A 15,252-nucleotide genomic window follows, 5' to 3' on the forward strand; every position below is an offset into this window, starting at 1 on the left:
TCTACCTGTAAATCTGATTACATGAGCAGAGAGAGAATAAAATTTGATAGCAATATGCATGCAATTCCCGATCATATTGACCGATTCAATCATCAATTAGATCAATTTTTCGCCCTTCGCGCGTGCAGGCGAGAAAAGCTGACTCAGCAAACGGCCCCGAATGTAGATGATAAGTAGCGATAAATAGTGTACAACGTGGGGGGGTTGGGGGGCGAAGCCCCCCAGAAGTTGGGTTTATCATCATATGGGGACCCAAGACCAACGTTTTGGGGGTGGGCCGACGAAGTGCTGTTACGGCCCTGACACTAGCCATAGCGATCTATTCTTAATTTCGCACAGCGCCGAGTATATGTAAATGACTCGAGATCGTTAAAGAGTAAAGATATTTTTATGTCATCGAGGTCTTCTAACAGATGGTCCGTAAGTTCATATGTCATTGTGGCCCACCCTCCATTCATACCCATTGCCCATGTACATTGTACAATGTACTTTACGTGTACTACGTACGTGCAACGCACATGTATAGACCCGGCTAACCGACAGTCGTCGAGCATGTCCGCATTCAAGTCGAAATACAAGCAATTGGTTCTAAATGAATACTAGCCAGCCTTCAACTTTACCGGACAACGATCTAACATCGACCTCGTCTTCCGCAACATGCTCCCTCAATTTGCCGCTTGCGTCTTATATTTTCTGCATTACTTTTCAGTCAGTGTGCATGCCTCCTCTTTACTTCGCCTATGCCAAGGTAGGTGTCTGATCTCAAAAACTACTCCAAGTTGTTTCGACAACTTCCTATCTTTTCATTGTATCGCAGTTTTGTGGTGTTTTGAAACGATGAAAATATTAATAAAACCGATCGATTGATTGACCCAGAGGCTGTTTGATGTATAGTCATGTAGTGTATAGGCCTATAAGGGGTACAAACCTCAGATGCAAATTAACATGTATTTACCATTCGCCACCCATATATTTGGGTACCTATATTGTAATATATAGTCACTGGAGGATGGGAATGTAGTATAGCCTGCTGTATATACCATTGCCGCAATACCTTCCTATGCCGTATATCCTATCACTTTCAGCGATTTTATAATCAACTCTGACTATATATATACTATAGTTGTAATATACTCTTGAACAGCGGTTCGTAGTTGCAACTATAATTTCAACCTAAATACGGAATTTCTATGAAACATTACGTTATCAGTATAAGTATCGATGTAAAAATTGGCGTAATAGTACGGGAATTTCGGCAGTCTGCACGTTACATTCCGCGGGCCAGCATCAGTTCATCAGTTCGCACGACTCATATAAATTTCAGTTCTTTTCTCGTCCCGCCGTTCAACTTTCTGGCGGTTCAACCGGGAGAGTGGGCGCTTTTCCATTTTTGATCGTTTCTTCTGCCTCCGGCGCGGGCGGCGGCGCTTCTTCATCTGCCGCTGGCGGCTGGGCGGGCTCTTCCGGTGCTGACTGATTCACTGCTGTATCCGATGGGCTAACCGCGGAACCTTTGCACTAAGAAATATATCTCGTCAGTGTATTATATTTACAATTGAATAATGCCGGTGACGTCATATTTTGGGATACGATTGTTGATATACAATGTTATTTCCAATTTTATACTTGTCGCTGACGATTAAGCCTGACGAGTGTAAGCCTAAAATATTCGGGTTTATTTCAATATGAAATTATTATTAAATGGTATATTGAAGTTTTATGCCTCCAGGAGTATCTTGGAATGGTATAATCCATGTTTTGAAAATAAAACCCATTCTTATCCCCGGTAGCAAGCCTGCTTATACTCAACCCTCGCCATGCCGGACGTCCGGACCAATGGATCATATCGACTCCGCCTACCGGCACATGCAACATTCATTTTCATCGCTTGTCCTTTTACGCTATTATCTTCTGTTATTATTTGAGGGACAGGACTGAGGGATATTCAAATACACCTTTCGCGTGCGACGTATCGGATACGGGATAGATACGCATTTGTACAAAATACAGCATTCGCACCGGATGTTTGCGAAAAATCCAAGTTTTTTATTTAGCCATTTTATGACTGTAGTATTTGGTGGTCTAATGCAGGGATACTCAACTATTTTTACCAAAGGTCCCGTTAGAAAAGTTTAGAATTTGCTTCGGTCCGGTATAACTCACATGAATGATTTACAGTCAAACAAATGTAATACGGTACAACTGCAGAAAATCCTTTAAAGCGGTTGTATTAGCAAAAGCAATAATCGTAGGGTACTTATTGTTCTGTTAGTCGCAGTTAATAGAAGATTTGGCAGTTTTAGGTCTTATTAGTTCTTCAAGTCTTGGTTTTTTTTTAAATCAAACTACATAAATACAGAGTCAGATAAGGTCCTGATTCAAGACTGAAAAGGTCCACATTAGGACTGCGTTCCAGGGTTGTAATGACTCGAATCGCAATTTTTCATTGACTCGAGTTAAGTCACTTTGGGTATTGACTCGACTTCTACCCAAGTCATATGACTTAAGTCATTCTACATGGCTTGATTCAAGTCTTATACATCAGGACAGGTAGTTGAAAATTGGGACAGCTTAGCTGTCTTTATCTGTTTGAATAAACATCTCCAGCGTGAAATAAAAGAGTACGTTACGAATACGAGGCGCTCGATATAGCGTAATTGCGTCAAAGAAGTTAGCTGAGCATGATTGGAACTCAAAAATTAACAGTGATTACTATGACTTTGAATCGGACTCGACTGTCTGCCCCATGATTGGACTCGAACTTGACTCGGTGTTGAATTGAAAATGACTCGACTTGACTAGAGTCGCAACTATAAAAGTAAGACTGACTTGTGACTTGGTTAAAACCCTGCCCGTTCCGCCAGTTGTGAGCACCCATGGTCTATTGTCACTGTACCATTCGAAATGCCTGTAGAATTGTTAGGTTTTTACCAATTTTATAACAGCTCCAATCGCAGCAAGCAACCCTATCCCGCCCGTTACTGCCGATATGATGATCTCCATGAGCGACCATCCTTTGTTTGCTGCCTCTTCGGCTTCTCTTTCCGCCTTTTCCTTCTCTTCCGCATCTCGCTTCTTGCGGTCTCTCAACGACATTTGCCTGTCCGGGTTCGTGCACAGCTTGAAGTCGGTGCACGTGTCCTTGGGTTCGGAGCAATTGGTGCACTTTGGCCCGGCTTGATAGGGTCGGTATCCCGGTTCTCTGGGTGCTGAAACATACCGTTTTTAGATGAGTTAGTTGTGGGATCGAGAAATTTGTTGGCGATTCTGTTACATTCTAAGTCTTCGTAGAACAGTAAGTATACGGCGAACTTCCAAAATGAAACCTATATATTCAATAGTGTTCAGCAGAGCTATTATTAGACAGGCGATCAGTATCCAGAGTGGAGCTATATGAAAGACCGGTAGATAAAAACACAGGGTATAGGGAATACCAATTGGCAGTAATTTGGCCTACTAATGCTATACAAATAACAGTCATTCGATACCTACGTATTACGTAAATGCACTAACAGAACAGTTTAATTGCAGGAAATCTGACGGAGCCCATACGCATCAGCACAAATGCGTTCAACATCAGTTAATCATCCTATCCTTAATTTGCTTCTCAAATCTAGAAATTAAGGCACGTGCCTTGAAAATGTATAGGCAGCTATTAGTGTAAATATCGTTTTTTCTGTTTCAAAGGTGATCCCACTGCTGATATTCAATGTTCTTTCCAATTCTCCAGTATAGTTGCTGACGATTATTTCTGATGAGCGTCCGCCGAGCATATTCGAGTTTATTTCAATATGAATATAATATTCAATTGTAGCCTATATGGAGGTCTTTACCTCCAGGTGTTTCTAATTATGAACACCGCGGCGTCGATATTTTCGCCACTTTAGAGCTACGCATGGAAGTTAGAATCCAAGTCCCTTTAGTGGCGCGTGACAACAATAGGTTTGTTATTGTAGTCTCTAAAGCCACTGTTCTGACTACTTTAATATCACTGATTCTTATCTTTATCTCTTGGGCGCGCTCTAAACTAACCGTACCATGCTTCACATCCCCCATCTATTTAAAATAAAACCACAACCAAATTTGTCTCGCGTTAACATGTTTATAATATGGTAGGACACTCAGGTGGGTTGGCACCAATATTTCATCTAAGCTGCGCACGTGCGCAAATGCGCAGTGCTGACACGGTCTCTGCGCACAGAAAATATGAAGTGATGACTTTTTTTTAGTCGTTACACACTGTTGTCCAAGGGTCTGCGCAGTGAGTTGGTGAGTGTGCGCAGACTCGTCGAAGATTAGAGGGAACATTGACTGTCGCTGCATCTCCGCTACCAGCACATCCTTCAGTTGGTGCGGAATTTCAGCAAATGAACCACAGGTGATCAGCAATACTTCTACTTTTCGAACGAAGTATATTTTGCCCACTTTCACAACATCCCCAAATGGTTATGATTTTAGACTAGTTCTGCTTGGCCGGTTTCCGTTTATTTTTGGCAAATCAAGACCTGGAATACTACAACTTTGTTACTTACCTGTAAATCGCTGCTTTAGTGGAAATTTATGGCGTTACTTCTACATCTACTCGAGTACCAACGATGGCATCTGCCATCAACACACACAAGGGAATGCAACTTCGGAAAATACGGATATCAAAGGCAAATGATAGTTTCGATACTATTTTCCACTGTGAGAGCGTTGAAAACTTACTGTAAAGCTAAGAACGTCAGTGGCAATGGTATTTCTGTGAAGTTGTCATCGACCCACATCCTTGCCACAAAATGCAATGAAATGGGTAGGGTAGGAAAATCCCAAATAATCGCTAATGTGATAAAGAACTGTCATTACATTCTTTGTTGTCGCATAAAAGGTACATGTTTGAACTTTCCAGATATTTCACATTGCTACGGCGTCATACTCAGTGATACTCGAATGTTCGGTTGGACTCGAATCCTAATCCCCTTTTCTGAATCGAATCACTCAGATAGTAGATTTTGCTCAGCTCTAACAATAACCAAACGGAGTCTTAATGACATCTCGCTAGCGCAACGATAAGAATGAAATTAGCTGAATGAAATACACAATGCCCACAGGTTTTTATGGCATTACCTTTTGGGTAGTAAGCGCACATATAAAGTGTGGCGTCCTCGTATATTTCCCGCGTTGCCGTCTCCAGGATTGGACAGAAAGTGGCGGCACATCTGCATGGGCAAAATTCTGGTTATGCAAAGATCCAAACTACTGATTTGCCGGCAGAAGTTAGCCCACGGTCCGTAGTTGGACCAGAACTGGACAACTAAAACTTTCAGCTGTTCAAATTTAGATGTGAACAGTACAGTTTTCCCCAAATCAGACAAGAATTATCTATATCGGTGGTTCCAAACTTTTGTGGATGTCGGAGCCGCAATTCAAACTACAGATTACTTATGGAGCCGCGCGAAAACTCTCGAGTACTCATAACAAAAATTTAAAGGCAGGTATATAGCCTACCTCTAGATCAGGGCTTCTCAACCTGGGGGGCGCGAAGGTGCGGTCACCTGAAAAAAATTTTCGCGCTCTGCGCGATTTTCCTCCAATGCACGCGTGTTTCTCTCTATAAACCCAATTTCGTCTTTTATTATTCTCTCATCAACATTCATAACCGTCTATACCACCAAACAATCTGTTGGGGTTGCTAGCATCCCAGTTGGATTTTGTGATATGACGATAAGGGGGGCGCGAAATTTTTCACTATCAAAAAGGGGGGCGTGTCTAAAAAAAGGTTGAGAACCACTGCTCTAGATCCCACCATTCAGCTAATTCAAAATCATGCACAATTGCACAATGCATATCGACTTCTATAGATTCTATTTCGGTTATTTTTGCATTGATAGACGTAGATTGGCGAGAGCTAAACATTGAAATACACTGAAAATGCATATCGTTACTATAGCATACTATATATGTCGTTATTTGATAGCTCTTCATACATTTCAGCACTTAATGCACAAGTTTGAGGGGTTTATTCGCTGAGTAATATTGGTAATATTGCAATTTATACTTGACTATGAGCCGTTACTTCGATGTCAGTAAAATTGTGTCGAAATTTATTCTTCACATACACCAGTGGTTCTTAACCTTATATGATTTCAATATCTTTTGACTATAAAGCGGATAGGTGGTCACAAAAAAACAACATGCAACGAAGTAATTGTACCATCTGACCCGCCCGAATATGCATGATTATTAATTGCGTGCCCTACATTTTCCAAGACAACATCTCATTCAGCGCTACCGGTAAATATTATTACGTGGGCTGAGAGGATAAGAAATAATAGCGCTATATACATATGCAATTACCGATATTCTTAACCGATTTATTCATCCATCATAGACAACTTTCTCGCCTAGGCGACCAGGCCATACAAGCTTTTCTCATCATCGAAATCACGCGACTCGGGGTCTTGGGGGCGAAGCCCCACGGAAGTTTGGTTTATCACCCTATCGTGACCAAAGACCAACGTTTTGAGGGGGCTGACGAAGTGCTGTTATTACGGCCCTATCTCTTGCCCATTGTTTTATTACAGTCCTTAAAATATGGGGTGGGGGCGCTAGAGCATGATAAGTTTTGAAAGGGGGCGCTGGAGGAAAGAAAAGGTTAAGAACCACTGACATAGACGATCTATAAAGGTCTATGACCAGCTGAACTCAAGATATGCGTTTGACGCTATTCTGAAACAATTCTTTTTCCTCGTTTTCAGAAGCGGCCTTGGGCGGCATTAAACATGACTAATATCCCCTATTTTAGCCCTCACATACAGAAATTGACTAGGACTATTCATAAAAAAACTGTCTATTATATATTTTGCCATGTACTCAGTTCTTTCCAAATTAAATTGGAACTAGAATTACTGAATTCGAGAGAACTTGAAAATTGAATCAAGTATATACAGTTGAAATAAGAGTTTCATTCCCACAAGCATGAGAGTGAGAAATCCCTGTACAGCAAGCTCGGCTCGTTTTGCAGAATACTGTTCTCCTGTAGCATTATCAGGAAAAACGGAAATTGGAATAAAATTAAACTCGGAGCATATAGAAACATTTCAAAAATCAGATTCGAATTAGAGCAAAGAAAAATTTCACAAATTGGATTATAATTAGCTTACCGGCATTTCTCTCCAATTAATCTAATTAGATAATAATAATTATCTAGCTGTTCAGCCTGGTTTAGACAGCACTGAATATTACGATGTTACTTCCACAGTGACTTTTACGTAAGGCGATCTTACCCGATTTTGTAGGTTTTGCTGTAGGCAATTTGGAGAAATTCGCCGCAAAAGTCGCTGCATGATCCACCGTCTTCGTAATTAAACAATTCTTGTTGTCTCAACCACCTCAGAACCGAAGAATAGTGGAAGTCGTCCGACCATTCGGCGGCCGCAATAAAAAAATTCTGTTTTTTAATGTAAACACGATTATAGTATGTATCCGTTAATGCGAACTCGCCTAAATTTATATATTATTGACCTTATATAGGATTCTAGGTTATAGCTTGATTCCATAGTGGACACACGCACAGATACAACTATAATTAAACCTATTGTAGATCTGATAAAGTTTTCGTGGCACAATTCGTATTTATAATATGCACTAAATTAGGGTTACCATATTTTGGAATCGGAATCACGAAAGTTAGTTGACCGAAATTGAAAACAGCTGATTTTGCAATATTTACTGGAAATCTTGTGATGTTGACTAAAGTCATCACTTTGACTCGACTCCCAATTTACCCAGTTTTTATTTTAATTTTGTGGAGTTGACTAAAAAAAGTAATCCGACTACAACCCGCTCGAACGTCCTTATTAACTATTTCACGTAATGACTCTGTCCATTAACCGAGCTGTAAAGAAGGAAGAATTGCCGAAAATAAGGACATTTAGGCGTCCTAGGAGGAGAGGATAAATCCTCCTAATCGTGGACGTATGGTAACCGTAACTAAATGAGAACTGTTTCTAATAGCTAGTGACTATTCGTCCACGGTAGTGATGACGGATTTATACTGCGGTTTGGTCTGCAGACCTGTTAAAATAACTATATTGTGTCACACTTTAGGAAGAAAAATTTAAATATACTATTTGTAACATTGGAAGCAAATGTTAATATTCCGCCAGTGATTCAGGTAATAATGCCTCGATAGTTTTCAAGTCGAGTTCGAAGTCAAGGACATATGCAAGGTATGTTTTTTCCGCAAGAGAGCGGGGATAAGATTTTGAATATTTATAGGGAATTTACTGGGATCGGATATTAACACCTAATATTTCAATTATACCGGATAATTGTTTTGTGATTCCCAACTCTTTTACATTACGTGCAACTATCCTCTATCAATTGGCGACATCGTCTTATATTTTTCAGTCCAGAAAACACTCTTATATATTCAACAGCAAACAAATACGGATGAGAACTACTATTGCAGCTATTTGTATTGGGAAGCCTTCGGGAAATCAATTGACATAATGATTTAGCATGTAGTTACGCGGTCGCAGATGGGAACTTTCCCACATCTAACCAATTCATCTTATTGATTCTTGAACGTATAACACAATCAGCGACCTGTGTACGTTATAATCGAAATAATATTATCTTATATACACTGGAGAAATTCTTACCTGTCCTGCTTCAGGCCATAAATCTGTAGTTGTGTTATCTTTGGTGGCATACAAACAATTACTTGTCCAATCTACTGCAAATTCCATCAAGTCCTGATCCCACGACATTTGTACCATGTCAGACGCGACAGGGGTCATATTCAAAGCCCGCACCTGATCATGCAGTGACACGACGATGTCAATATCATTCTGCAGGAAAGAAGTAAAGACTACATCGGTGCATGGAATTTATCACTATATCACGAGGTCTCGACCAAAGCAATTCGGGAATGTATTCCTCGCAATAGTCCGCACGAAACCGTGACGGACCTTTGCCTTCACTATACACACAGTTTGAGCAGTCACAACCAGTAAATATGATATCTGGTGAATAATAGAGCCTTCGCAACCCGAGATAATACATGATACTGTCTAGTTGCCGTCCTAAATATGTTTTTTTTTCGACTGTTTATTTTCGAAGCAATAATTATATCAAGTTGTCAATATATACGGAGATCGGACACTTTCAAGAAATATCCGGAAACACGGAAATAATTCATTGATTTAGGGACTTATTGTCAGTAACGGATTTGTATAATTTAGTAAATCACCTGCAATTATAAATTGGTGGAAAAGAACACGGCTTAGATACTTTTTGTAGACAGTTTCTCGTGGTATGAAATCATTATTTAGCGATTTACATCAAATACATTAAATTACACGTCTGCGAGGAAGTATTTGAGTCATTTGGTTGTGAACCAAGAATCTTATATTTTCGAGACGAGATATGTGTGTTATTTAATTTTTAGTTTTCTTGTCCGTGTTTTATACCGGCGTGCTAATGGTTTCCCTCATGAAAACAAGTCGTAACCCATGCACTATGCTTTCCCTCTCAGCCGTAGCTATATGAAGTTGCTTGCGATAATACTGGACGTGGTAGGTTCCCCCAGTGACCCATTCAAGCGAATTTACTCACCTGCGTGAACGGTATGTTTCTCCCAGTGGCCTCCTCGCCATTAGATCCCAGAATCACGAGCGACAGCGAAAATGCAAATATCACATAAACTCTATATCTCATGGTATACATGTATTTCCGTTGCGCATCACATTTCTAATTCTCTTATTGTTTCCATAAGGCACTAAATATGCGTGTGTATTAGAATCGAGAATGATGAGTAGTATGTTTACGATATGGGCTGCTATATGTCGCGGTCTCATCGCAAGTCTATCAAAAACTTAATGAAAAATTCTTCCCAACGATTTTTCTGATAGAAGTATTGTGGCGATTTTTTTTTCTCCCCTCGTCAGCTTTACATTGGCTTCCCTTTTCGCTCATAGGCGCACAGACCTCGCAGTGTGCGTGGTTATAGCAGTCGATCACCAAGAAAATACCAATCTCATCTTGCCTATCTGATTTTCTATTTCAATATAACTGTAACCCTACAAATCACAAGCAAGCTGGCTTTCAGTGCGTTCTGACGTTTTCAATTACACTAGCCAACCACAACGCGACAAAGAATTTCACTGCGATCCATATGAAGCAAATCATGAGAGATATCACTTGTTTCATTTTCAAGGGCCCTTATATAATTTCATTAATATACATAAAGCAACTTGTAGTATGTTCAACAAGTTCATGCTACCTCCGGATTTCCTTTTGTTTTTATTTCGCACTGACGCCACCTAAGCATTCTCGTAATTCATCATAACAATAATCCACTAGTGCTGTTTTGTTTTCGCGATCACAGATAAATACAGATCATGAGTACAATGAATTATAATCTCTGTTCAATAGTTTGCTATAAATTTATTTCCAATCTAATCATATTGACGCAAAGTCACCAATGAGTACCTTTTCACTGTTCTACAATGCATATAACGTTATGTCGCTGCGTTATTCCGGAAGGAGCCGAGAATTGTCAGTGCAGATGATCATGTATCGAACTTTGGCACATATCAGGATGAATTTGACAAATGCAATAATCCCTTCAATTCAAATCAGGCAGTCTTTTATACAAATCTTATGTAAGACTACAGCTGAGTATTGTAGTAAGTCTTGATAATGGATTTAGTAAAATTTTAACACTATTGGCGTGATCAGAGAAAGCTTATCATTTCTCGTCGATAGATTCTGAACAAGTTGCAAAACAAATTATGAATATATACTAGATACGTAATAGCAATGGCAACATGGCGTCATTGTTATCATTCTGTTTCTTCAGTCAGCATCTTTCGCACCCAGGGACCCGGGAATCTGATTCTATCGTAGGAACAAAACAAGTTAGATCCTACCTCACCAGACATGGGGTGATCGTGAATTGTAATCTGTTTTCGTCAGAAGTAGTACCACGGAATAGAGGCACAGCCAAGTCTCAAACTACTTTCGACGCAAAATCCCAATACGTTTACATCTTTAAAACGAAGATTTAACAACAAGCACTGCCACAGACGCATGCGGAGGGAGTCGTTTTTAACCAGTGGTATATAAACCCCTACTTTTCTACAGCGATATTCGTAACGGTGTCTCGTAATACACGTGTGTGGATGATATAGATTGGCCACGCGTTTATTGTATTGTATTGTACTGATAAGGTGCGGCAGTGGTCCTTATAACCTTATGAGGCTTTGTGCTTCACGATAATGGCACAGTGGCAATTTCAACAGTTCCATGCATTTTTTCATGGCGACTTTTCTTGCACTCCCTCTTCCACGAATCAGCCTCTCTCTCTCACTTACATGCGCCTTCATTCGTCGGATCTTTGCTGCCGACTTTCAAGCTCGGCTCACTGTACTTTCTGGGCTTCCAAGTCAATGCAATCGCAGTGAGGTCGGTGATGAGGAGCCCAGATAAACCTCCGACCCATAGAAACTTGGTTAGAGCCGAGACTCGAACCAACATCCAGTATTGTCGTGACGGTGTCGCTGAGCACACTACGCCACTCGCTTCCCGCCCACGCGTGTGTTACGTTACGAGAAAAATCGTTTTATTATATTCAGTTACTTTTTCCGGGCCCGAGTCCAAGGATGCAAAATGAACGTAATCATGAATAATCGTGATGACTTATCGATTCTCCGTGTCTGCCTCTCCTCCCCAGCACGAGCCAAAAAGCGTAAATATCGACAATCTTTTAAAGTCCATCTTACACGTGAAAGCCGATACAAATTGTACTTCGAGCGAGTCTTTCGATATAGCTTCGCCGCCACACAAAATCGGCTCATTAATTCAACCGGAATATTTTCGTCCGAGATTCGTCAGGGTTTATTGACAGCAACTAATGGAGAATTGGAAATATCGTTGTATATCAACAATCGTGTCACCAATATACGAGGTTATTTCAAAATATCTACTATAGTTGCTGACGGTAGTAGTGTAGTCGATCGGTCTGGGTGTGCCTTGGGCGCTTATGGCGGGGTGGCGAGCGGCTGGAAAACCGGGGGTGGCGAGCGGCTCCTTATACCTTATGGCGGGGTGGCGAGCGGCTATTGTGTCTTATGGCGGGGGTGGTGAGCGGCTCTTATTTCTTATGGCGGGGGTCGTGAGCGGCTGGAAAACCGGGGGTGGTGAGCGGCTTTTATGTCTTATGGCGGTGGTCGTGAGCGGCTATTGTGTCTTATGGCGGGGCCGCGATTCGCCATGTGTTCTTATGGGTGCGGTCGTGATTCGCCTTTTCGGGTATAGGCCGCGGTCGTGATTCGCCGTGAAAACTCGTGGTCGTGACTCGCCTTTTTTGCTATAGGCGGTGGCGGCGATTCGCCTGTCGTGTATTCTTACGGGTTCTGTGGTGATTCACCATGTGTTCTTATGGGCGCGGTCGTGATTCGTACTTTCAGGTATCTCTCGCGCGGTGTTGAATATGTACGAGTCGCCAACAATAACCGCACAAACGGAAACGTGGCTTGTTGTGAGGATTTACGCAGTGCGTGCGACAGACGGCGATTCGAATATCAACAATAGTCGCGTTCGCAAACTAACACTTCAAAAAGATGTGAAATATTTGTAAAATCCTACGATCGCTCACAAGATACCACTTCCGGCAAATCGATCTATCACTCAATACACAACCGAAGTTGAATTGTAATTGAATGCGTAAATTTATCACCTCGACATCAAAATTCGAAAACAACAACTTGACGCTTTATGTTCTCACTCTAATTTCATGATAAGTGTAATAAGTGCCGAATAACAGATACATCACCGGCGAGACTTGAATACCAACAAATTGTCACTTATTTCTATTCTAGCCGTAATCCTTTGTGAAGTTAACGCTTATTCAAAAAGGTGTGAAATAGTTTGCAAAACCCCGCGATCACTGACGAGATAATGTCTCGGACATACCCATCTTTCACGACTTGGTGTCATAGCCATACCGATCGCTCACGCGGTGAAATTTTAGTAATCAGTTTGTCACAGAACTAGATTTCACTGGTAAGATTTAATAAATACCGACTATCAGAACCATCAGTGTGGGTAACTTGAATAGCAACAAATTGTCACTTATTTCCGACGAGAAATTCACTAAACCGCAGTACATTGTGTGATTTTGAAAACAGATGTTTGCGCTTGCGTTTTGATATGTGCGACCCACTAACTACATCCGTTTTGCGAACACGGCTTGTTGTGAGGATTACGCGCGCGCCCTATATTTCGAATGACCTGTGCGCTGAAGTGCGAAATAGTTTGCTAAATCTAGTAATCAGTCGCAAGGTGTTACTTTAGTAATTAGTTTACCATAGAACCGGCGTAGCCGGTGATTCGAATACCGACAAATTTTCACTTATTTCTGACCCAACCCTAATCCTCTGTGAAGTTGACGCTTATTCAAAAAGGTGTGAAATAATTGTAAAATCCTAATCCGAAACCGATTATTTTGACTTTGGCGTAGTGTGCATTGAGATAGGATTGACAAACATGACTAGCAACTTCCCCACAGTCCCGTTTCGATATTATACACACATTGATTTGAAACAAGTAATGTAACATTACAACTCTATTCCCGATCCAGCTTTCCGTTTGTCAAAGAGACATTTTAACATCTTACCATACTCAAAAGAATTATTCACAACATTAACAAGTGTTTAAAATCTAGTTTTCACTTACTTGGCTATATCAGTACAACTCGCAAACTTGAATTAATTCATCTGGTTGTATTCATAGGACCGATAATTTTTATCCAACTGTAAAGGTCGTTATACTATTCTGTAAGACAGAGTATTTACTAATCGGTGCATATACGATTTGACTTGGGCATATTATATTTTGAGTATACGAGATTTGAGTGTCAGAACAATAACTGAGAATTAAATTATCACAATTGAATCCATATACGACAGCGTAAAAGATATTGGGATGTCAGCATCTCTTTACGGTTATAGTTACAACCACATTACCTAATTTACCCGACCAACTCGTCATGATCATTCCCGAAATCAACACAAACATGACTACTGACTTGAGTCAACCACAAAACAGCATCAAGTTTTAAATCCACTTGTAGCTTACGGCTTATTTGAATGCGGGTTATGTTTTGTTGTAATTGAGTGTACGGAAATAGTATTACGTCTCGACATCTCACCATCTTACCATACTCAAAGAGTCAACCACGAAAACATTGTCAAGTAAATCCGTTACCCAACCAACTCAAACAGTATCAGTATGAAAAACAGCCAAACATACACGAATCCATACAATCACTAAAACCTAAAATCCATAACAAGCTTGGTTGTATTCATATCCCTACACATCTTTTTTTATTCAGCTTGAAAAGTCGTTACTATTCTGTAAGATAGAGGAATTACTACGCGGTATATTCTGCAAGACAAACTAATTACTACCCGGTATATTTTGTAAGACAAAAGTAATTACTTCTCAGTATCGGCGACTTGAGATTAACATAATATGTTTGAGTATACGAGATTTGAAAGTCCGACCAACGTAGTTGAGAATTCATTTCTTACAATCGAACAATGGTGTTATATTCAAAGTTATCATGCTGTGAACATAAGATTGACACATTGATTTGACATATGAGATTTGTAATAGTTGATCATTACTTTATTATTAAATTATTTGCGTTAATTAGACCCGGCGTTATGGTAAATGTTATGACAGCAACAAACTTTTCAGTACCAATGTTATTAACACATTAAGCTGTAAAACTATGTAAGTCTGAAATGTTCTTGATAGGAAAATTACTCCACCTTGGTAAAAATCACTCTGCGTATTGCGGATATCAGAAAATATTTCCAGTACCCAAGACTAAAGATGAAACGACAATTTCGTTTGCTGATTAACAACCGGTACAATACTTTATCATCATAATCCGCGGTGAGAATTGAAACACTTTCGCGCATTACCCGGTGTCAAGATATCACACTAGGTGAATTGACATACCGCCGCTTGAATAATACCTAATCCGTTCGCACCATTTCACATACTTTGATCATTACAAAAGTAAATTGTGATATGTTTGTTAGATGCATTCAATTCAACTAGAAGTGTCTGGTACACAACAATCGTAATATCGAAAAAGTACTTGCCACACTGTTATTTGCTAAACGTGTTTTGCATTGTTGTTCATTTGTAGTATTGATTGTTTTTGAACCCCCAAATCATAATTCCCGACATGAA

The 15,252-nt window shown here is 40.3% G+C and overlaps 1 protein-coding gene across 1 annotated transcript; it reads right to left on the reverse strand.

The window, feature by feature from the left end:
- Window positions 1-1,147: 1,147 nt before the first annotated feature.
- Window positions 1,148-10,047, reverse strand: LOC145444201 (GLIPR1-like protein 1). The gene is made up of 6 exons (XM_080322134.1): window positions 9,601-10,047; window positions 8,646-8,834; window positions 7,266-7,429; window positions 5,107-5,198; window positions 2,932-3,209; window positions 1,148-1,518 (listed from the first exon to the last, which is right to left on the reverse strand). Exons 1-6 carry the CDS (start codon window positions 9,709-9,711, stop codon window positions 1,345-1,347), a joined length of 1,008 nt encoding a protein of 335 aa, XP_080178260.1. The 5' UTR covers window positions 9,712-10,047; the 3' UTR covers window positions 1,148-1,344.
- Window positions 10,048-15,252: the final 5,205 nt, after the last annotated feature.

Source organism: Botryllus schlosseri, chromosome 8 (assembly GCF_051294905.1).
Source record: "Botryllus schlosseri isolate E-star chromosome 8, Bs_hap1, whole genome shotgun sequence".
In the NCBI taxonomy this organism is placed as follows: Eukaryota; Metazoa; Chordata; class Ascidiacea; order Stolidobranchia; family Styelidae; genus Botryllus; species Botryllus schlosseri.